The 24,402-nt window shown below is 38.6% G+C and overlaps 1 protein-coding gene across 1 annotated transcript; it reads left to right on the top strand.

Moving 5' to 3' along the window:
- The first annotated feature begins 1,822 nt into the window (after positions 1-1,822).
- LOC117306821 (cysteine-rich with EGF-like domain protein 2) lies at positions 1,823-23,738 on the top strand. The gene is made up of 13 exons (XM_033791354.1): positions 1,823-1,940; positions 3,130-3,428; positions 3,991-4,073; positions 7,565-7,619; positions 8,136-8,244; positions 9,812-9,850; positions 10,547-10,596; positions 11,235-11,361; positions 11,673-11,774; positions 12,869-13,048; positions 14,182-14,316; positions 15,364-15,408; positions 22,936-23,738. The coding sequence occupies exons 2-13, from the start codon at positions 3,285-3,287 to the stop codon at positions 23,142-23,144; spliced, it is 1,278 nt and encodes a 425-aa protein (XP_033647245.1). The 5' UTR covers positions 1,823-1,940; positions 3,130-3,284; the 3' UTR covers positions 23,145-23,738.
- The last annotated feature ends 664 nt before the right edge of the window (positions 23,739-24,402 follow it).

The following is a 24,402-nucleotide window of genomic DNA, read 5'->3' as shown; positions in this document are numbered from 1 at the left end:
ATTAACTCGAGGTTTTGATTATGCTCTGATTGTCTTAATCATTGTATATACATTTTTAGAAATTGGTGTTATCTAAAATGGTGTTATCGCAAAATTAGATGAGATATAGGCGCTATTAATAGGCCTTATGGCTATATATACGTGTTTCACACAACCATGTTTCTTCTCCAAGAAGACCTTGGATAATGCCAATACCACGGGACAGTAAGATAGTGTGACCTTAACAATAATAAGAATATTTCCTTGTTTGCAAGCGGGAAATCCATTTTCCTTGTGAGCGTTTATATTTCCATAGCTTGCGACATACAAAACAAAATAACGCCCGTTTGCAAGGGGCCTATTATATAGTTGGTGCACCCCACATCGCCTGTTTGGTTATACTCAAAACAAAAACTGACTCGGCAACGATCATTGGAGAGCTGTTGATTACCCTCCAAAAATGTGGGAAACGGCTCCCTCTGAACATAGAGTAACTTTATGCTCTGGAAGTAATGTAGTTTTTGAGAAAGAGGTATTTCTCGATAAAATAATAAAAAACTTCTTGCTGAAACCTTTTATTCCTATCTGAAAGCACACAAATTCGTTCAACCATGGTTTAACAAGGGTGTTTTTTCTTTCATCGTATCGGAACTTCGATGACCAATTGAGCTCAAATTTTCACAAGTTTGTTATTTTATGCTATGATGGGATGGTGTGTTAATACATCGGACTCAGTTCTGTGGTTGCCGGCCATTAGGATGTGGGTTCGTGACTGTATACAAGTTGAGCAAGTATACTTGCTTCTCATCACTCAGGATTGGTACCTGTGAGGGCAGGAGGTTAATAGTTCTTGTGATTGATTAGCGCTACACTTTCTTGGCAGTGCATGCTGTTCCCCAACCAGCCAGCCAGGAACCTGATGGAGTGAATGCATCGAATAGCTTTTGACGTCATTCCAGGGGCTGACCCAGGTCAGCCCCCAGTGCCCTGCTTGTGGAGTGGGTCACTTGGGGGGGGGGGGGGCTGGCCCCAGGTAAACGACGTCACGAGAGCGGTGAGTGGTCGTTCGTTTAGCACCGCGGGGTAGACCCATAAACGAACGCACCCATGCGAATTTGATGTGAATTTGACGTCACAACTCCTCCTTCTCTGCGATCAGAACATAGCGTTCATTTTGCATTTAGCGTTTTTTTGTCCGGCCCTCTATACTTTTATATAGCTCTATGGTCCGGCCCAAATACGTACTAAAAAAACTTTTTAAAATGTAGAATTTCTTACTAAATCCGTAGAACTCGAGACAGTTGCAACAATCGAATTTTATGGATTCAGTATTTTGAAGAGGAACTTACTCTTTTTTAAATTATGTTTGTTGTTTTTAGTTATAATAGGGAACTTGTTGCCCTTTTAATTGAACTAAAGTATAGTTTCTTTAGTCTCGCACCTATACGCCGGCGGGGAGTGAAAACTATCAAAATCGCCACTAACTCCGTTTACTAATAATTTGTATAACTTGCCATAACTCGTGATGCGCCGCGCAGCCAGGATCAAACGGCTTGTTGAAGCTGAACAGTTGATCTGTCCATCCATTCATGTATACATGGATTCGCAGGAGAGTTACGTTGTGCACTCAACTCAGTGCAAATTTCGTTGCGAGCAGGGAGTATGAATCGGGCTTATTAAGAGTCTACAGTCTTCATTCATCTGACAGTTAAACCCCCCTGCCCCTGCCGTGCCCTGCCCATATAATCGAAAAATAGAGGGCGCTATTTATATGTAACGTGGGCTTTGTTATTCAAGTCACGTGGCGTAAGTCCATTGGTTGGTTCAACAAATTCTAAACAAAATGGCAGCGCCCATGTTTTGATTAGAGAAAAGGCCGGTACGTCGTCTCGTCGTAGGTAGCATTTTGTTTTTACCTCAGTGGTAGGATCAGTTGTTGGTATTAACCTACCTATTCACCGGTGAGTATTGCCAATCAAATAATTGTCTTTTTATATAAAAAAAATGTTTTCAAAAATCTATGGAAGCGCCGAGAGTAGGGAGTGCACTTTTCATACCATCATTTTTTGAAGAGCCCGTCATCCTGTAGTAACTGTTTGGTATGGACGTCCACCGGCGTCCGGGCCGGCCGTCTCGCTCGTGTGATGTTGTGGGTCTTTGTTTCGCAACGACTGTCGCGCGTCGTGTCAGCCGGTCCGGTAAACAGTTGTGTTGACAATGGTTTATTACCATGAAGGAATAAATCCATGGAGGAATAACTAATTTATTCCTCCATAAGATTAAGAGTCCATGATTATTAATTTATGGTTTTAAAACTTTTAGTTATATACCGTGTTTGCTAACTGAAAGTGAAACATAGCCCCATATGTGCCAAATACGCTGGATTGGCACAAAGTAATTAAAATCAGGCTATTTTTAAATTATAAAATATTTTTTAAGCATTTGACACCGAGTGATTGACTGCTGACAGTCATGACACCTGACAGTGACAGTCACTAAATATTCCTTCTTGTACATGTCAGTGCTTGTTGTGCATGGTCCATGGAGGTAGAAAAGTTTCACGATTGTTCAGTCCTGCTGGACCCAGTTACTGGGGGGGGGGGGGCTCCAGTTGTTTTCAATTCCGATCTGGATAAATATTCTCAACGCCTTACAAACAAGAAGAGAAGATGATGAGACATTTTTAAGTTTTCGATATACTGGGAGGAAAACTTCAGCAGTAAATTAGGAATAGGTTCTATATCACGCCACCACTTTTTCAATTGATGTGAAGAAATAAATAAATTGTATCTAATTTTATTTACCTGAATGACATATCCCCCCCTTTTGTAAACATGAGTGAAAAGTACGGAAAGTTGCATGTATTCCAAGAAACCTGTGAGACTCAAACTCTACATTTGAGCATCATTCTCTTGACCATAAAGGAAGATGTTGAGTTAATAAAACAAGAGTCTATGACCACTGGACTTGTTCTGTCTCAGTTTACTGGCCCAACACTGACACCACTGGCCTCGGGTCAATTTTCCTGTGTAAATGCTCATGAATTATAGCAGAAGTTTCTTGATTAATGGGATACCTAACATTTAAGTTAGTAGAAATCCTTTCTCACAAAGCAAAACATTTATACTATTTAAATCTTTTTATTTTCAGAAGCATCTTGAGCTAGCCAAGCTGTGGATTCTGCCGTGAAACTTTTAAGAAAGAAACAACTTTTTTGCAAGTAAGAGAGGGCATTTGATGTACCACTACCATCCTTCAGACAGCTAGCGGAGTCATATGGACTAGCTTGAGTACTGTGTTCAAACATGGTCTCAATAAACAATCTAACTTTCCATGTAGCCGTCGTCTTTTTACTCCTTGTGGTTGGCAATCTCGCAAGTAAGAAGAAAAATGAGGAAATCAAGAAGAAATGTGAGACGTGTAGGGAACTGGCCAAGTCTTTCAATGAGGTAAGTTGTTGGTGATGTGGCTTTGTAAAGACACTGGATACATTGTCAAGGACCAGTCTTCTATTCTCAATTTGTATATCAACATATGCATAAAATAACAAACCTGTGAAAATTTGAGTTCAATTGGTTGTTTTTGCAGTTTTGCTGTTGTCTCTGTTTGTTTGTTTGTTTGTTTTAATCTAATGTGTGATTGTGATCAAGCATCAAGGTTCCCCATTTAATGTGCCTGTTAGTGGGTTTCTCTTTTGCACCACAATGTAAACAAAACTAAACTTAACTGCAGCTCCCCTAAACCCTCTCTATAAACCTTGCTCTTTGGCTTTTTGTTATGGACGTTACTTTGACTTGCCTATAGACGATGTGACCTATGACCGTAGTCATGGTTAGATTGCATACACTTTCTAGCTGGCTGCCAAAACACAAAAGTTTTGCCCGGCGGTATGCGCGCGAATCATGTTATGGTTTTCGAGTGGCATCAGAGGTCAGAGGTCACATCGTCTATAGCTACAATAATCTTGCTGATTTCTTCACAACTGACTGATAGTATATTTTGACCCTGCAGGGAATGGAGCGTACGGCCCGATACAATTTTGCTGGTGGTGACACGGACTGGCAGGAGAAGAAGTTGGGAAAATATTCCACAAGGTAGTTAAAGGGTTTAGGTACTTTTTGTACGACACAAAACACAAATTCCACAAATTTATATGAAATTACACGATTTGAAGATAATGATGGTAGAAAGCTTCCCTTAAAATCTTACTTGTATAGGTGAAGGAAAGTTCCTAATGTTGATTCAGTTTATTTTGTCCCAAACACACGATTTCTCTACCGTACAAACCTACACATAAATAACTGTCCGTTCTTTTAGACAGATGGTCTCAAGTTTCTCACCACCAGCAGAAATCACTCGGTTTTAAAACAAATACATGTAAACCATACTTGATGGCAGATGATAGTTATTGATTATTCGTGGGTGGGCGGAGACAATAAGCAGGCAAAAACTAGGCATTAACAAATCAATAATTAGCTCGAATAATACATGTAAATCACAGGGCACACTAAAACTGATGAGTCCGAGTTATCTTGTTAGAGTAGCACATATTCAAAACATCATCTCCTGACGATGACTAGAGCTAGCTAGTCCAAACGTTGAGACCAATTAAAAATTCACTCCGCGGTATTGAATTTAATAACGATCCACTTTAAGCTAGTGGTCCCAGCCGATTTTTTAACTTCAGCCCAGGTGTAGTTAAAAAGCAGAACAGATCTTTTCAGAACTGAATTAAGTCTCCCGAGTTCCTTAATTCTACTCCACGGTAGTATTATGGCTGCACAGTTACAATGTAGGTGTTCACACATAGTGTTACTGCAAACCAAATGTTTTTTTGAGGAAAAGGTCACCGTCCAATTTTTACCAACTTTGAAACAAAAACAACGCATCTCACACCTGTTATTCTTACACATACAACTGTAGTAATTTTTGGTACACAATGAAAACTTCTGAAAGAAAGTGTCAGTGAAAGTGTCTTGCCTGCCAGGAATTGACCTGGAATGTACAATGATGCACATTGTACAACAATGTGACATTTAAACCTAATGGATGACAAAGGATTTTGTACTTACTGTGTTGCGATAATCTATTCCTAGATGCCAGCTATTTAAAGGTCAAACAACCAGGTCAAAGGTCACAGTAGCTGAAGCTCAGATAGATTCCTTTCCCGCTGTTAAAAAACAAAAATGACAAATTTAAATTATGAGAATTTTTTAACAATCTATTATTAATGTCTTCCAGATTTCATACTGTCATATGCCAACTTTATGTAGAATGTTGACTGAACTGTGCACTTGAATGACAGAATAAACGCACTCTAAACAATTCACAAAGCAGCATTTTTTTCAAACCTTACGGGTGTTGACTTAAAGCATCAAAAAGACTTAAGCAAAGTAGCATTTTTGCAAATTTTACCAATGCTTTTTTTATATCTTGATTCAAAGAGAGAGTCAGAAAACCAATATAATTTGTCATGATTTGTTTGTTTGTTTATTTACTTGTTGATTAAACAATCTCCACCGAGTTCACTAAAATAGAACAAAGGACAATAACAGAAAATTAAATACAAAAGCATAAAAGACATAGGAACCTGAGAAATCGTTGAGGATAACACAAAAAGAAGCTAGAAAAAGCGTATAATTTCCATTCTGATCCTTTATAAAGACACTGGACACTATTGGTAATTGTCAAAGACCAGTCTTCTGTAAACCAAATGTATAAAATAACAAACCTGTGAAAATTTGAGCTCAAATGGTCGTCAAAGTTGCGAGATAACAATTAAGGAACAAAAACTCTTGCCGCACAAAGTTGTGTGCTTTCAGATGCTTGATTTTGAGACCTCAAATTTTAAATCTGAGGTCTCAAAATCAAAATCGTGGAAAATTACTTCTTTCTCGAAAACTACACATGTAGGTCACTTTAGAGGGAGCCGTTTCTCACAATGTTTTATACTATCAACCTCTCCCCATTACTTGTTACCAAGTGAGGTGTTATGCTAACAATAATTTTGAGTAATAACCAATAGTGTCCACTGTGTCCACTGCCTTTAAAAAATATATGAAAATACATTATAAGAAAATACTCCAGAAGACAAAACTCTAAGGACACTGTAAAAACATTAATTTGCACTGACTGTACATTCTCTTGATTCAAAGAAAGTATGCAGACGAGCACAGGCCTGTATGCTTGGTTTTTGAAAAGGCAAGGGCACCAAGGCATTTTCTCCTACTCAAAGGGCACCCTATGAGAAAATTTTAAAATTCTTCTGGATCATTTTAAGGGCACCAAGGCATTGACCTAAACTTATGTATTTGATGCACAGAGAGTGAACCGGTAATCATGGTTTGTAATGCAACTCATTTGTTGTACCTTAAATCTTCGTTCATTCATTTATTTATTGGTCACAATGGTTTAAAAAGGAAATGAAATGCTTAGTCACGTAGTCTGCAAAATTAAAAGGATTCAAAGAGAATTTAAAAAGCATAGTTACCGAAATCTGTAGTTTTGCCAACATTGCGTGTATCTTGACTCGTAGAGAATGGAACCAAAGTAACCGTTTGCTGTATCTTATCTTGATTCAAAGACAGTAAAGCACACCTATAGTACGTGTAGCAGATTTTGCAATGTTATGCCTTTGTAAGTCAGTATGCCCTAAGTATGCAGTCAGAGTGGGATCAGATTTGCAGTGACTATTCCTGTGTTCTGCAATCACCTTCATATAAACAGCAATGTGTTTTATGAATATTCTAACGGGGTATTTATTAATTTCCTGCGTTATCATTTTATATACCATTACCAGTGTTACTGGTACCATCCTAAACAGACTCTTTTTTGCTGGCATGCAGATTTATTTGGATACTTTATTTTTTGTTTAGATGGCGTATACAAATTTGAGATTGAGAACGGTTGTACCGGCCAGTTCAGTTTTATTTCCATGAGCCTTCTCTTCCTTTGCTGTTTTATGTCAGGCCTATCAAGGCTCTCCCCATGCACAAGGTAGCAGTGAGCCAATGTGTTCGAATTGGGGCTGATTTGCAAATATTAAAGAAAACAAATTATTTCTGGATTTATTTAATAAAAACAAATAAAAAAAACTTAAAACCGTTTGAAATGGTCCAGATTACACTTCCAAACCTAAACATGAAGTTTACAAACATTCAGTGTGACCCCTTTCTCTTCACCAGGCTTCGGCCAGACTTGCACAGTTTGGGTCCAGAGTGCCCCACAGTTAAAGACACTGGACACTATTGGTAATTGTCTAAGACCAGTCTTCTCACTGGGTGTATCTCAACATGTATAAAATAACAAACCTGTGCAAATTTGAGCTCAATCGGTCGTCGAAGTTGCGAGATAAAAATTAAAGAATGCTTGATTGTGAGACCTCAATCTGAGGGATATAAAATGGTCAGAAAGTAGGAGGGTTGACCTGAATGTCGACTTTGTACACATGTAGTAGATTTACTACATAGTGTCATATTGCAGGCTGGCATTGAATAGGAGGGCTGACTGTGTACTATATGTAGGTGGATGTACATCCCACATGATGTTTATTGTAACTTGTTGCTCTGTCTTTTTTTTTAACCAGTGAAACAAGGCTGATTGAAATTGTGGAGCAGTTATGCACCAAAGAAAAACATGAGGTGAGAATCCAAGACAGAAATTGGTTTGCTACAAAACAGAGTTGGTTTTTCTAACAAAACAGTTGCTGGCATTGTATTTATAAGCACTTAACATGTATGTAATCCACCATATACATTTAACCAGACAAATCTGTGTAAGTTTGAGGTCGATCAGCCATCTGGGCCATGAGAAAATAGTGAAAACCACATTTTGCAGGATATCGATTAAAGAAAATGAATATAACACTCACTGGGCAGTTAAGTCTAAACAGGAAATTAGTTTGACTTATTTCTTATTTTTATAGAAAAAAAACACAACCCAAATTAATATTTCTCATCAAGTTACATGTAGAATGACATTTTAGACAGAAATATTTCAAGGGATGTTGTTCACTATCATCATCATTAGACTTTGTAAGTTTTATGTAAATCTGTGATCTTAGACAAGTTTTTTTCTTCTTATCAGTCCTGTAATGTTCCTTTTTAAAATAGTCCACCCAGTTGAAGTAGTAACCTAACCTAAATCAATATTTACAGTGCAATATGATGCTGGAACTCAACGAAGAAACGATAGAGACATGGTGGACACAACATCAAACGGAGCATCCCGATTTACTTCAATGGTTTTGTATAGATACGCTTAAAAGTGAGTAGCATTCTTCCACCAGCGTTTTCCCTTTAAAGGGTCTATGTACTTTTTGTTGGACAAAAGACACAATGTCCACAGATTTACATTAAACGTACACCGTTTGAAGATAGTGATAGAAGAAAGCTTCCCTGAAAATATTACTTGCTGAGGTGCTGCAGTTTGTGAGAAATGAGTTAAACAATGTCATGAAAAAAAATTACGTCTCGGTGATCATGAGACAAAAATTATTTTAGCATTTAGAAACGTACGCATTTTCAAGACATTGTTTTACTCATTTCTCAACAACTACAGCACCTCTTCAACTAATATTTTAAGGTACGCTTTCTAATATCATTATCTTCAAATGGTGTAAGTTTAATGTAAATCTGTGGACATTGTGTTATGTGTTACAAAAAGTACCCAAATCCTTAATATGGTTGTGTAGTCTAGTTTATTATTAGGGACTTTTCGTTTTCGACAACGGATGGTTCTGCGACGGTACAGATGACATTTGGCGTCATCTGCGCATGCGTCGGCTTTGAGGACGGTCGTCCCTCAATTTCTATGACAGTACTTGGGATGAATCTTCGTTGTGCTGAAAACGACAACGTTTAGCTGAACAACCGTCGCAGAACCATCCGTCGTCGAAAACGAAAAAGTCCCTACTACCTAGATACAAACATCAAAACACAACTTTGTGCAAAAGGGAAAACCTAAAAGGTAGAATGCCCACTATATGGGGACTCTTGATCGCAAAACAGAATAGAACCAAGTTACTACATGTACGTTTATTTTCCTAAATGGATTAGACCAGTACAGAACATATGGACTCGGGTAAACCATTTCAATCCGACCTATTAGCCTAAGAGGACTAAGCAGAGAAAAATGTGCCACTTTCAGATTTTTGCCTTAGTGACAGACTCTGTTAGCAGGGTTAGGGTTGAAACGTCATGCCATTAACTATGTTTTACAGATTTTAATCTGAGGTTTGAGCCAACTTATGGGAGAAGCGAATGTCAACACATTTTCAAGGATTTACCAAGAGTAAAAAAATAAAAATACTGTTTCAGCCCCAGGAGTAGGCGGCAACGTCCCCTGGAAAAATAAAACTGTAGCCCAGACCTTGAAGTGGCCTTCAGGCCTTGTAGTATGTCTGGCGACTTTCACCTGCACAGATGCACTCAATGCACCATAGAACTTCGGCTTCATGCTTCAGTTGTATTGTATTTATCACAGCTTATGCATAAAACAAACCAACCTGTACAAATTTTGACTCAATGGTCATCAAAGTTGCAAGACAATAATGAGAAGAAAAACACCCTTGTTTTGTAGAATCATGTGCTTTCAGAAAGGCGTCATGTCAGGAGCCTTTTTCAGATTCAAATTTGTGTAAAAAATCACCTCTTTCTCTAACATGCGTCTACAACTTCATTACTTCAAAGGGGGTCGTTTCTAACAATCTTTTTATAATATTTACAGCTCTCCAACGTTTACTCTTTAACGAATTTTGTCAGAAATATTTGATCATTATTATCCATTTTTTTCCTACTAATTTGCATATTTTTTGTCTAAATTCCTTTTACAGTTTGCTGTCCTGAAAATAGGTTTGGTCCAAATTGTGAAGGTAGGGAAAACAGAACTATTACCAGTTATTAATTTCAAAATTATTATAAAACACTAGTTATCTGCGATTGTCCTCAATTATTTCACCCTGAAACCAATCAGGCACTGCGGTCAATTTCATGAGATACTAAAAACTTAAGGCTATTCCTTAGTTAGGACGGGTACCTTGTCCTAAGTCGAGATAAGGATGGTCTTAGCTCCTCGTGAAATCCACCCCTGGACACCTTTGGTAATTGTCAAAGACCAGTATTTTCACTTAGTGTATCCCAACAAATGCATAAAATAACAAATCTGTGAAAATTTGGGCTCAATTAGTCATCAGAAGTTGCAAGAAAGTAATGAAAGAATAAAAAACCCTTGTTGCACCAAATGTGTGTGCTTTCAGGCTTAAGGCCTGAAGTCTTTCTCAGGCATGTCAGGTGCAAATACTTGAGTGAGAGCTTACCTCTTTCTCAAAAACTACCTTACTTCAAAGGGTAGCATTTCTAACAATGTTAACGTATAATATCAACAGCTCTCCTTTGCTCCTTACTAATACCAAGTAAGTTTTGGTGCTAATACATATTTTGAGTAATTACTGAACGTGTCGAGTGCCTTTGACAGCTTAACCCAGGTTGGGGAAGTTAATCAATGCATGCGGGTACTACAAGGAGCTTTTCACATCTTTTATTGATTTAAAAACTTTTTTTTAATATAGATTGTCTAGGAGGGGTAGAGAGACCATGCAAAAACAATGGAAAGTGCTCGGTAAGTTCACTCAAAGTCTGAATTTTTTGTGGGGGTTAAGTTTAAGGAAACTTTAAAGGAACACGTTGCCTTGGATCGAACGAGTTGGTCTATAAAAAGCCTTTTTAATCGTTTGTTGTTAAAAGCGTGGTTGGAAAGATGTTGTTAAAGTAGAATACAATGATCCACACAAATATGCCTCGAAATTGCATGGTGTTCCTTTTACATCGTCGACAAACACGGTCGGCCATTTATGGGAGACTGGGAGACAAAAATTTGACTCCCATAAATGGCCGACAGTGTTTGTCGACGATGTAAAAGGAAAATCACGCAATTTTGAGTGATACTTGTGTGGATCATTATATTCTACTTGTAAATTATCTTTCTAACCACATGCTTTTGATAACAAACGAATACAAACGCTTTTCAAATGCTTTTCAAATGTGTTCCTTTGAGTGACGTAAGCGTAACTGTATGGAATACACAAAAACTGTTTTCAGAAAAAAAGTATTTGAAAAAGTTGTTGTTTTTTCCCCCAACAAAAATCAGGCTTCGCAATTTTGAAACCTTCCACAACTTATTTACTAACAAATCAGTTCCTTTCAAAAAACTTTGATATAATCCTGCTTTACTAAGATTGTTGAAATGTTGATTTACAGGGTGGTGGAACACGCGCTGGTACTGGAAAATGTAAATGCAACGGAGGTTACAAAGGAGAACTATGCGACGTTTGTAAAAATGGTTTCTTCACAGAGATGACAAATGAGACCCATACTGTCTGCACAGGTTAGTCTTCAAGAAAGTGTTGAGTTCCTTAAAGACACTAGACACTATTGGTAATTGTCAAAGACTAGTCTTCACAGTTGGTGTTTCTCTCAACATATGCATTCAATAACATATACACCGATGTGTGGAGCACTGTATACTCGGTACTTTCCCGAGTCCTGTATTAGGTTTGCCACAATTTGTAACCTTGCGACGTCACACGTTGAGCGCTTTGTTTTTAGCCATACGTGTAACCATACACAGAGAATGTCCATAGATTGCATGTTACTCCATGTTGTAATCTCAAACATCGGACTTGTTGGCATTTTTAGGATGTGATGAATCATGTGCCTCAACATGTATCCATGGGGGACCTACAGGGTGCAAGAAATGCAAAGGAGGATACAACCTGGTGGAAGAGAAGGGCTGTCAAGGTATTTACTCACTCAGCACTGGCAATTGATGTCTTAGGCTATCTTTGAAAAAACTGTATGAGATTTGGATCATTTTTTTGTCTGACCTTCGTGTCTCTGACCGTTCAATATCATCACATGGTTGTGAATTTAAGGAATAAAAGCGTAGCGACGAGTGCCTTTTAAACCGGCAGGGTCTGGGCCTTGCAAGGATTTAAACGGCCTATTAAGAACGAGTCACTACTCTTTTAATTCCCATTCATAAATACCTCAGACAGTTTTGCTATTCCTATTGGCTGAGAGCGCGTCACGTGGAGGTATTTAAACAATTGATTGTAATCAGCTGGAGCTGTTAATAACCTGTTGTTTTTGGATACTACACGCTAGTCTGGATGCACGGCGTTTCTCATTACGGGCGATGCCGGCGCTGTTGGTGCATGAGTTGGCTGGCTGTGTGTGAAAGGAAAACGAAAAAACGTCTTGCACCAAGACTATACGCGCACGAATGCATATCCGAAAACTGTCTCGAATGTACACGTACAGAGCTCAATGACGTCGGAAAACGGATAAGATTGACAGAGTTTCTTATTTCATTGCGCCTTTTAACCAAAAAGGCATATATGTATGATGGGAATGAAAGAGTAGTGACTCATTCTTACACTGCTGTTTAAAACCTTGCAGGGTCGTGGCCGTGCGATAAAGGCCCTCGCCTTTGGCTTGGGCCTTTATCACACAGCAACGACCCTGCCGGTTTTAAACGGCCGTTTTAGAACTCATCGCTACCCTTTTATTCCCTTATTTAAACACCCCACGTGACGCGCTCTCCGCCATTAGGATAGCAAAACTGTCTTGGTTATTTATGAATCTAGATTCGCTATACCAGTGTGCAGCATGATATGAGGTGGTGATTGCTTCTACACAGTACACAGTCAACTACAGTACATTTGACAGATCAATTTTTTTTTCTTGGGGATTGTCAGACATTGTCTGCCACAAAATAACTCATGTGCTACAAATAAAGTGCCCCTAGCCTGTACTGTAGTTGGTTGCCCCACAAGGTGTCTGCAAAAGTTGCCTCGTGTGTCAAATTCGTCTGATTTATTTTTTGTATACAGATATAGACGAGTGTAACCAGGACCATCCACCCTGTGAGTCCAGCCAATTCTGTGACAACTCCCCAGGTTCTTTCAAGTGTGTGGAATGCCACATGGCTTGCGAGACTTGTATAGGCAAGGGGCCGGAGAGCTGCGTGAAATGCAAACCAGGTTTCATAATGGAGGAGACAACGTGCAAAGGTAAGTTTCAACTTGATTGGGGAAGTGCTCTTGTCTGTTGAATAAGCCATTTGGGAGTTAGATTTGAATCATGTCTGTACAGTGATTTCTTAGGTGCAAGGTACAGCTAAAAGGCAATGGACACTATTGGTTTACTCAAAATAATTATTATCATAAAACCTTTCTTGATCACGAGTAATGGGGAGAGGTTGATAGTATAAAACATTGTGAGAAACAGCTCCCTCTGAAGTGGCGTAGTTGTCAACGAACTTGATTTCGAGACCTCAGATTTAGAATTTGAGATCTCGAAATCTAGCATGATGAAAGCACATAACTTCGTATTAAATAAGGGAATCAATGTGTGGTGAAGAGGTTTTCAACTAGTGTTTTAAACCCGCGCTGAGGCCTGGACTCGCTAATTTTACCGAGACGAAGTCGAGGTAAATTATCTAGAACCAGGCCTCGGCGGGTTTAGTTGAAAACCGATTCAACACACTTTGATTCCCATTCATAAATACCTTTTCGGTCAAAAAACACTTTTTGGTCAAAAGGTAAAATAAATGCAAAAATTTTAATTGTTTAATGTTTTCTTTCAACACAACACCCCTCCAGCTATGAAATGGTAAGGCCCTCGGGTAAACAATTCCTAATAAGGAGATGCCGTGCGTTTTGCGTGATTTTGCACAACTGTTTCAGCCGTTGCTCTCGACCAATAGGAATGAAGAAACTTTCTTATAAGCACAGGTGCAAGCTCTCGTGTCACGCCCATGCTTCAACACTTTTTACTGGTGTTATATCATCCGTTCAAACAACCCCTCGTGGTGCCCTCTCTACCAGTCAGAATGGATAAACTGTCTTAGGTATTTATGAATGGTGTTTGACACATGGTTGTACCGCAAGTCTACTACTTATGTTTATATTTTTAGGTATTCTTGTCTAGGACAAGAAGGGGCACTTCTTGAAGGGGCACTAAGTCATTGTTTGAAGGGGCACTAAGTCATTAACCTGGGGGCATGGAAACACCATGCCTCTACGCTTTTACGAGACAGTGTACATGTATGTGGCAAGTTCAAGGCGTAACTAACCAATCAAAGTTGCCTAGTAAAGACCTATCGCTTAATTTTTGATTTGTCTTGTACTTTTGTTTATCTCAGATATTAATGAGTGCGACACTGATGAGACGTGTAAGAACGATCACATGTTCTGTAAAAACGTTCCCGGCAGTTTTATGTGCGAGTGCGAGGACGGTTACTTGCAGGGCACGGACGGCTGTGTCGAGAAAGCTTTACGTAAGTCAATGTTTCAAGTTTGTTGTCTTTGGACCGGAATGCGCAAGTGAAAAAGATAAACATTCCCCGCTTACATGCAAGCGCCGAATTTCTGCGCTAGCCTTGTAAGCGTAGAATGCCTAGTAACGCAGAGTACACCACGCGCAGAAGACAAAATTCGCAGCTAACCCATGGTATTCGCTTGCCATTAGCACGGAATTCCCTGCTTCCGTAACCGCCTATTGTGTGCTTACGGTAAGCAGAGCCTTAGCCCTGCTAAGTAACAAAAAATGGTTGTGTATGGTGTCATGTAAAGCACATCATACATGTATGGGGTGTAATCACAACAGAATTTTCAGGCCTGTGAAATCTTCACTTTCAAGCAGATATCCGCTTTTTTAATTGATCGGGCCAATTTTTTTTTTTTTTTCAAGTTTTTTTTTTTTAGGCTTTTTTTTCATGGATAAGCTTGGCATGCCTTATTTAAGCTTAGCAACCATAATGTCCTACTGCAATAATGTGAGATAGCCTAGTTACTGGATTAATGGGGTGCCCCAATTCGACCAGCAAACATGTAAATGCGTGAAGTAAGCTCACTTGCCGTTTCACGACGATCATTCTTACATCATGCAGTGTTTCAGCTCTTTTTTTAAGGGTCCACTCTCAGTCCTGAACTCTGCTGTGGAATACAATTGGGCACTGCAGTGACGAGTCACTCAAAGCATAAAATCCGCTTCTGGTGATGTGACGCTTGAAAGTCTTATCACGGCCATGAAATTTGTGTCTTGGGTTTTTTCCCTCAACACCAGTGAAAGGCTACAACAAAAATAATGGTCGTTCTCCACGTTGCAATTCTTACATGAAGATAGTTGATTCCTGTTTCAGGCATGCAACTTTTCCTCGGATCAGCCGATTTGCTCTTTTTTTTAATTCTCAGTTTTGCCATTAAAAATTTAAGAATACTATAATAATTATTGAAATTTTGTAATTTCCTCTTTTTTTTTTTAAGTTACAGTTGCTGTTTATACTCATAATCTCTCTTTTTTTTGTCCCCTCATTTTAAAACAGTGGACGGAAAAGCCCATCTGCTTGAGCCAACCCTGGGCCTTAAAGGTGAAATTCTTCTCTATCTTCTCTATTTTTTCATATTTATTGGTTCAGTGCTGGCCTCTAGAGGGAGCCCTATAATGGCCGTCATCTTCGGCCTTGGTTTTGGGGTGTGGTACATGTTGAGAATGTTTGCACTAGACGCAGAGAGTACGAGTTGAGACTTCGAACAGAAGAGGAAGGATACAAGTATAATTATGCAAGGTTTTTAAAATTTATTAAGGGTGGTTAAAAAAAATTTAAAATCCTTGAACGCCTCATACAAAATATTACCAGGGTTAGGTTTAATTTTGTTTATGTTTTTGAATTTTCCTGGGGACATGGGAGCAGTATCCAAAACTTTGGTGTTGACTAAATTGTTTGAATCTTCACGTTAGTTATGAAAACTCTGAGGTATTTCAACTGTTAACATGGTCAAAGGCCCGGTCACACAAGTCCCGATAACGAGAACAAAAACGAGAATAATGAAAATGCAAGCCCTTGATTGGTTGAATTGCTCCCTGCAGAATACGCCCATGCTTATTCAAACAATCGAGGGCATGCATTTTTGTCTTTGTCGTTTTCGTTGTCATTATCGGAGCCTGTGTGACCTGGCCATACAGAAAAGCTGGGCAACATTTCATTGAACACACTTCAACTTGTACAAACTCATTTGATGGCAAATTTACGTCCATACCAAACATAGACAAGCGATATTTCAAATATTGCCATTTATGAGATGAGAGGCTGTCGGATTGATTTACAAAAGGTGAGCCTTGCCTGCAAAAAGAGAAACTTTGAAACTGTTTTACTGCATATTTTGTGGGGGCAGGTCTTCCACAGTAATGTATCTTCTTAGTTTTCTTCTGCAAAAACAAAACAAAATGCAATGCAAAGTTCAAAAACACCTGCAAAAGTTACCAATTTGCCCCCATTTTTAAAACTTACCTAGGTCCTAATTCACCTAATTTGGCACTTAACCAAAAATCCATAAAGTGTGGTGCTAAGCAGATGATTGTTACGTCCATCACAAGTGGCAAGTCATGTGTATCGGTTTTGACTGGTCTTTTGCTGTTGAAGGCTGAGCAGAAAAAATTGTGAATAACACTTTTCTTCTGTAAAGCTCTGCAAAAGGTTGCCCTTCTTTAAAAGTCCAATTAGAAAATCCGGGGGGGGGGGGGGGGGGGGTGGGGGTATGGCAACCTGTACATTATTACATTAATTGAGTGTGTGTGACACGTTTTTTTGTTCTGAAAACATACTTTTGTGTGATTATTTATTATCTTGTTATTATACATTCTGTGCATTTACACCATTATGTCGTTTTAACCTTCCATTGTATTTATTTTGTGCCTCGGAATTGTTGACATGAAAAGTTTTCCTATCAATGAAATCCTGCTTGACAGTAAGAGGGAATTATGGTTGCAATATACATAAATTCTGGCCTTTTGTGAGGATATTAGACAGTTTTTTATAGGACATGGAGTACTCGTAGCCGTTGGTGTTTGTACATTTTAAAAACTTATTGCATTCTGTAGTCATCGGTATCAGGGGTTTTGTTTTGAAATATTTATACATAATCACATTGTGTGGAAAATCAGAAAATTTTTTAATTTGAATATTCGATAATCAAATTTCGTAAATATAAGATTGACCATGAGTTATAATTCTTGTAGTTTGGTTAAAACTTAGTTAACCCTCCTACTCTTAGACACTTCACTCTTTGTTTGGTGTGAAAGAATCATGTTTTATCATAAAAAAATCAGAAACTATACATCCTTTCTAACCCTAGTGCGTTTACATTGAATTACTTGGGTCATTAAACTTAGTGGATGAGCAGTTAATTTGCCTGGGGCAGTCAGCAGCCTTTCTGGCAGCCTTTCTGTGCATGATCCAAGCAACTGCTTGGAAAATGAATTACATAGAGATAATAGGTGTCAGTTGTCAGATGAAAAAGATGTTTGTATTCCAGCCTCTTTTTTTGAGTTTTCCGGTAATGTTGTCAAGAGTAGGAGGGACAAAGAAGGCTGTTGAGGGTTTGCCCTCGTAAAGTTGAATTGACTGACCAGCAGGACCAGTTAGCTTGTCCTTTCGCTAGTCCGTCAGCTTTTTCACTGGTCAATATTTTAAATGAAATAGGAATGATTTTGACACTGAACTAGGCAGCCGGACTACTTAGAGTAAACTGTAATATTCCTCATGTGTTTTAACTGGCATTTTGCAAGCAGATCACTGTTAAAGGCACTGGACACTATTGGTGATTACTCAAAATAATTATCAGCATAAAACCTCACTTGGTAACAAGTAAAATGGAGAGCTGTTGATAGTTACAAAATATTGTGAGAAACGGCGCCCTCTGAAGTAACGTAGTATTGAGAAAAAAGTAATTTCTTACTAACATTTTTGAGTTGTATAAGAAACCTCAGCTGAGGTCTCAAACTCAAGGCATCTGAAATCACACAACTTGTGCCACAAAGGTGTTTTTTCTACCATTATTCTCTCGCAACTTTTGACGACCAATTGAGTAAAAATTCACAGATTATTTATGTTATGTTCATGTTGGGATACACCAAGTGAGAATACGGGTCTTTGACAAATTAATACCAAAAGTGTCCAGTGCCTTTAAGGGTGAACACTTGTTATACATACACGTACATGCACATACATACATACATACAACCAACAGAGCATTTGTTTTTGAAGACACACAGGGTGGTAAGGACCAAACAAATAGAAACATAATTGTAGTGTTTTATACAGTATTTATTGCTCATATTTATGAAAAATCATGTTCATTAATCCTAGCTCCCTTGAGTGATTTAATAGGATCATTCCTCAAGCCAGCACCATGGAAAACGCAACACCTAAGCTGTTGGACTCTGATTATGGTGGTGTGCCTGATCCCATGTAAAGCATAATCAGTTTACTAGTGCAGTCCTCAGTCCAACACCATTCAGTTACTCAACACCCAAACTGTTGCACTCTGATAATGGTGGTATGCCTGATCCCATGTAACCATGTAAAGCATAGTCAGTTTACTAGTGCAGTCCTCAGTCCAACAACATTCAGTAACTCAACACCCAAACTGTTGGTCTCTGATTATGGGGGTGTGCCTGATCCCATGTAAAGCATGAACAGTTTACAAGTGTGGTCCTCAGTCCAACACCATTTAGTAACTCAACACCCAAAGTGTTGGACTCTGATTATGGTGGTATGCCTGATCCCATGTAAAGCATGAACAGTTTACTAGTGCGGTCCTCAGTCCAACACCATTTAGTAACTCAACACCCAAACTGTTGGACTCTGATTATGGTGGTATGCCTGATCCAATGTAAAGCATAATCAGTTTACTTGTGCAGTCCTCAGTCAAACACCATACAGTAACTTAACACCCAAAGTGTTGGACTCTGATTATGGTGGTATGCCTGATCCCATGTAAAGCACAATCAGTTTACTAGTGTGGTCCTCAGTCCAACACCATTCAGTAACTCAACACCCAAAGTGTTGGACTCTGATTATGGTGGTGTGCCTGATACCATGTAAAACATAATCAGTTTACTAGTGCGGTCCTCAGTCCAACACCATTCAGTAACTCAACACCCAAAGTGTTGGACTCTGATTATGGTGGTGTGCCTGATACCATGTAAAACATAATCAGTTTACTAGTGCGGTACTCAGTCCAACACCATTTAGTAACTCAACACCCAAACTGTTGGTCTCTGATTATGGTGGTATGCCTGATCCAATGTAAAGCATAATCAGTTTACTAGTGCAGTCCTCAGTCCAACACCATTCAGTAACTTAACACCTAAACTGTTGGACTCTGATTATGGTGGTATGCCTGATCCCATGTCATGCACAATCAGTTTACTAGTGCAGTCCTCAGTCCAACACCATTCAGTAACTTAACACCTAAACTGTTGGACTCTGATTATGGTGGTATGCCTGATCCTTTGTAAAGCATAATCAGTTTACTAGTGCAGTCTTCAACCCAACACCATTCAGTAACTTAACACCTAAACTGTTCGACTCTGATTATGGTGGTATGCCTGATCCCATGTAAAACATAATCAGTTTACTAGTTCAGTCCTCAGTCAAACACCATTCAGTAACTCAAAACCCTAACTGTTGGACTCCGATTATGGTGGTATATGCTTGAAACCATGTAAAGCATGATCTGTTTACTAGTGTCCTCAGTCCGACACGTATGTCTGCCTGTTTAAAACCCATAATGAAATCGTTATTTCAAAGTAACTGATGAAGCTCAAGCCAGAGGACAAGCCAAAGTTGTGTTTTTAAAACGTGTTAACCCCTTTTGAAATAGGACCCTTATTGGTTGATTACAATGGGTGCGTTCGTTAAGCTTCCCTGGGTCGACCCCGGTCTGCCCCTCTGCGTTCGAATAGCTTTGACGTCATTCCAGGGGCTCACCCGGGTCAGCCCCCAGTGCCCTACATGTGGAGTTGGTATGGGGGTGACCCGAGGTGCATGTCGTTACCACGAGAGGGTGGGTGTGATCGTTCGATTAGCTCTTGTCAGGGGCTCACTCGAGTGAGCAGCGCGGGGTCGACCCAGGGAAGCGAATCGAACGCACCCAATACATGTGTTTTTTAGTAGCTGAAGTGATGTGGCCCCTCAACATTTTACTCTACAGAGAAATTTTTAAAAGGTTCATATGAAGAGAAGAAAAAAATCGCTACATGAAATAAATCTTTTCATACAGTCATCTTAATGAGTCAATTTTTCTTGTTTCAGTCTTTGATACATTATTGGTTACCATGGTGATGATACAACTGTCAATGAGAAATTTGTATCTCCATAACAGGTCTGGAATTACATGCATAGGCTATGGATGCAGTGGCTTCCGTTGCCCCCTGCTCTGTGCCCCTTTCAAAAGTTTCCTTATGGCTTTAAGATTTTCCAATGGAAGTGCCCTTCGCAAAATGAAAATGGCATTGCCCTTTCAAGGATGAAATTCCAGGCCAGTCATATGTTTAAAGGCACTGGACACTATTGGTAATTACTAAAAATGATTGATAGCATATAAACTTACTTGGTAATGAGCAATGGAAAGCTATTGATAGTACACAACATTGTGAGAAACGGCTCCCTCTGAAGTAACATAGTTTTCGAGAAAGAAGTAATTTTTCAGGAATTTGATTTCGAGACCTCAGATTTAGATTTTGAGGTCTCGAAATCAAGCATCTGACGACCAATCGAGCTCAAATTTTCACAGGTTTGTTATTTTATACATAATGTTGAGATACAGCAAGTGAGAAGACTGGTCTTTGACAATTACCAATAGTGTACAGTGTCTTTAAAAAACAAACAATGGAATTATGGAACAGTTATAAACTGGTGAAATGTTGTTGTGTTGGGTGAAATTTTATCAACATCAATGAATCTTGAATTTCATCCTGTAATATGAGAGGTCAGAGCGGCTCTTCAAACATGTTTTCCTAAGCATAGACAAATCTTGCTTAGCAGAAACTGGTTGGTCAAAACACCATATTATTTACATTGCATATAAACTGGTTCCCTGCCAATCTTTGCTGAGCAGATACAATTTGTTAAGCACCTTTTTCCCTTGAAGCAAGTTTGACCCAAGTGCGGTTACAGCCCAATTTCATTCAGTTTTACAAAAAGAACACCTGCTTAAGTAGACTTGTTGGCTTACATTAGCTAGCAGATTGTGAACCACTCACATTACAACACAAGAGTTATTAACTACCGGAAAAGGGTTTTATGCGCTAAGCAAATAAAGTGTGCGTATCCAAGAAGACAACCTTGAAGTACTTGTCAGTTTGGAGATTATGTCTCGGCAACCAGAACGAAGACGTGTGGTGAGAACTTTTAAGATGGAGCAACTGTGAGATGTAATAATGGCTGAGTGTTCATCCTGGTGCCTTTTGATGTCCTTGGCAACCTCCATCATGTAATCTATTTCACTTATTGTGTGATTGTGGGTTTTGAGTTCTGTAAACTTTGTGAATTGCATGTGTTGTAATGGAATGTACGGTACCGCATTTTGATGTTCCAATTATGTGGCATGAGTGTGTTTTCCACTGATGACTTTAGTTTATTGTAAACTATTTGCATTTTTTATTTATTTAACCTAAACTGACTTTTGCGGTTGAACAAAAAATTGACTAGAGTGGGATTTGAACCAACGACCTCCGGATTAACGTGCCGGCGCTAATCTAAACTGCTCACAAAAAGTTAGTAAATCGTTATTATTTATTACTCTCATTGTATACGTATATTATCAATGCAAAGCTGAAGTGTTCCTGTTTCAAATAATACCACATTTGCAATGATTACATGTTGCTGAACTTGGCTAAATGAATGACAATGAGGCAAAGTCACAATTTAAATGTGCACAAATTACCATTATCTATGCTGAACAGTCGATAGGTAATGATCAATAATCAAACCGGTCAAGCTTTAGAACCATGAATAGTTTACACACACATTTGCACCAGTGAGCACACTAGTCCTCATTTCTTGAAGAAAGAAAAAAACCTGCTTGGGTATTTTCTGAACTTCTTGTCTCAATAAAGTGCATTAAGATCAGTAAGTTGTCTTGCTTGTTTTAATTACAGTGTCAACCTGGTTGTTCACACAGTAACACAGAATTGCACATTTGATTTGTGACAATTTGCCTCATTCTCATGTGGCCAGGTCCAGCAACATGTAATCACTGCAAATGTGGTATCATCTTAAAGAGGGACACAGCAACATGTAATCACTGCAAATGTGGTATCATCTTAAAGAGGGACACAGCAACATGTAATCACTGCAAATGTGGTATCATCTTAAAGAGGGACACAGCAACATGTAATCACTGCAAATGTGGTATCATCTTAAAGAGGGACACAGCAACATGTAATCACTGCAAATGTGGTATCATCTTAAAGAGGGACACAGCAACATGTAATCACTGCAAATGTGGTATCATCTTAAAGAGGGACACTTCAGCTTTGCATTGGTAATACAACATATACAAGGAGAGTAATAACTAATAAAGTTACACTTGATTGAAAAATTCCTAACTTTGTGTGAGCAGTTTATGTGTTTTGATTTTGTTCTTTACAAAATTAACTACTGTGCTATTGTCATTCATGAGTTACAATCCATGAACATCTCCCTGTTTGATTGTCTACGTTGAAACCGGTGTTCCTAAAATAATTAATAATAATTTGTTTCACTTGTCATTCTTATTTGTGGTACATACACCCTTTTATACTTGCATGAAATTCATGTGTCCTTGTATGCGTGTCAATGCATTGGCAAAGAAAGGGGAACCAGTTTCAGCAATGTTAATCACAATATAGGGTTTTTGGCAGGTATCTTGCTCTCGTAAACAATATTTTTCTTTGCTTGGTTGTTTGAAAGATACACACAAAACTATAGTCCCATTTCTTATTTTTGCTTACATTTTGTGTACATATATTTTTCTTAAATGGGGGAGGATGCTTTGTTCGATCTTTGAACAAAGCAACAACTAAACTATTGACCAAACCTTAATTTGTTGTGCTGCCCCTCCTTTTGCAGATGGTGACGCTTCACCCGATGAGGAAAAACAAAAGGAAGCGGATCGTTCCACTACCGTTGGAGGGGAGGCTGGCAATATCAGTGACGAGTCGCAAACACTAACGCAGACCGATGAAAGTAACGGTTCGGAAAATGTTCAAATGAGAAAAGATTCTGACGTTTCTGGTGGGAAGGTTTTTGAGGAGGAACCAGTACGAGAGGAATTATGATAGTGGATATGTGCGATTTCTCAAACTTTATAAAAAACAAATTAATATTTATATGAGGTATGTTCATTTTCTGTTTTATTTCTACAGGAAAAAAGGTCACAATTATTAACAATTATAAAAGTCTACTTGTGATTTTTATATGGCAATTACCAAGGCACTGTAAAATGTTTAATTTTTTTTTTTACATGTTTATTGAGCCATTTTCAATTAAAATTGTTGTATACATTTGGTATTGGAACTCGCTCTTTGTTGTTTCAATCCTGTTTAGTTGCAGATATAAACCATTACGCTAACCTGTGCAAATTTTCTTTCAAAAAGGTGGTAGCGTCTTTGACATTTTGCAGAATGTCCTGAGTGGCTATCTCCCAACATAGGAAGCATAATCTGCAACTGTAATACACAATCTGGGAAACGTTACTTTCAGTACTTCTCTTCAGGTTTAAATAAGGGATGAGAAGGGACATCTCCTTCCATATCGCAGTACTCGGAAGTGAAAATGCATTAAGTTGTCTGTTTGGTTATTATCAAAGACCAGTCTTTTCACTTGGTGTATCCCAACATAAGCATAAAATAACAAACCTGTGAAAATTTGAGCTCAATTGGCCGTCGAAGTTGCGAGATAATAATGAAAGAAAATACACCCTTGTCTCACGAAGTTGCGTGCTTTCAGATAGGAATAAAAGACTTAAGGCATGAAGTCTGATTATTTTAGTGAGAAATCACCTCTTTCTCACAATCTATGCTACTTCAGAGGGAGCCGTTTCCACATTGTTTTATACTATCAACAGCTCTCCAATGCTCGTTGACAAGTACGTTTTTAAGTTAATGTTTGTTTTGAGTAATTACCAAACGTGTACCTTCCTTCTAAAGGCACTGGACACTATTGGTAATTACTCAAAACAATTGGTCGTCGAAATTGCGAGATAATAATGAAAGAAAGTACACCCTTGTCACACGAAGTTGTGTGCTTGATTTCGAGACCTCCCGATCATATTATTCTAAATCTGAGGTCTCGAAATCAAATTTGTGGAAAATTACATGTCCTTCTTTCTCGAAAACTATGTTACTTCAGAGGGAGCCGTTTCTTTCAATGTTTTATGCTATTAACCTCTCCCCATTACTCGTAATAAAGTTAGGTTTCATACTAATAATTATTTTGAGTAATTACCACTAAAAAGTGTCCACTGCTTTTAAAAGTGTCTTGCTAAAGTACACAAGTGTCATGACCGGGACTCGAAACCACACTGTGCTCATTAGA

This window comes from Asterias rubens, chromosome 2 (genome assembly GCF_902459465.1).
Source record: "Asterias rubens chromosome 2, eAstRub1.3, whole genome shotgun sequence".
Classification (NCBI taxonomy): domain Eukaryota; kingdom Metazoa; phylum Echinodermata; class Asteroidea; order Forcipulatida; family Asteriidae; genus Asterias; species Asterias rubens.
Note: the sequence above shows the minus strand (reverse complement) of the source record. Positions and strands in the feature narration are given on the sequence as shown.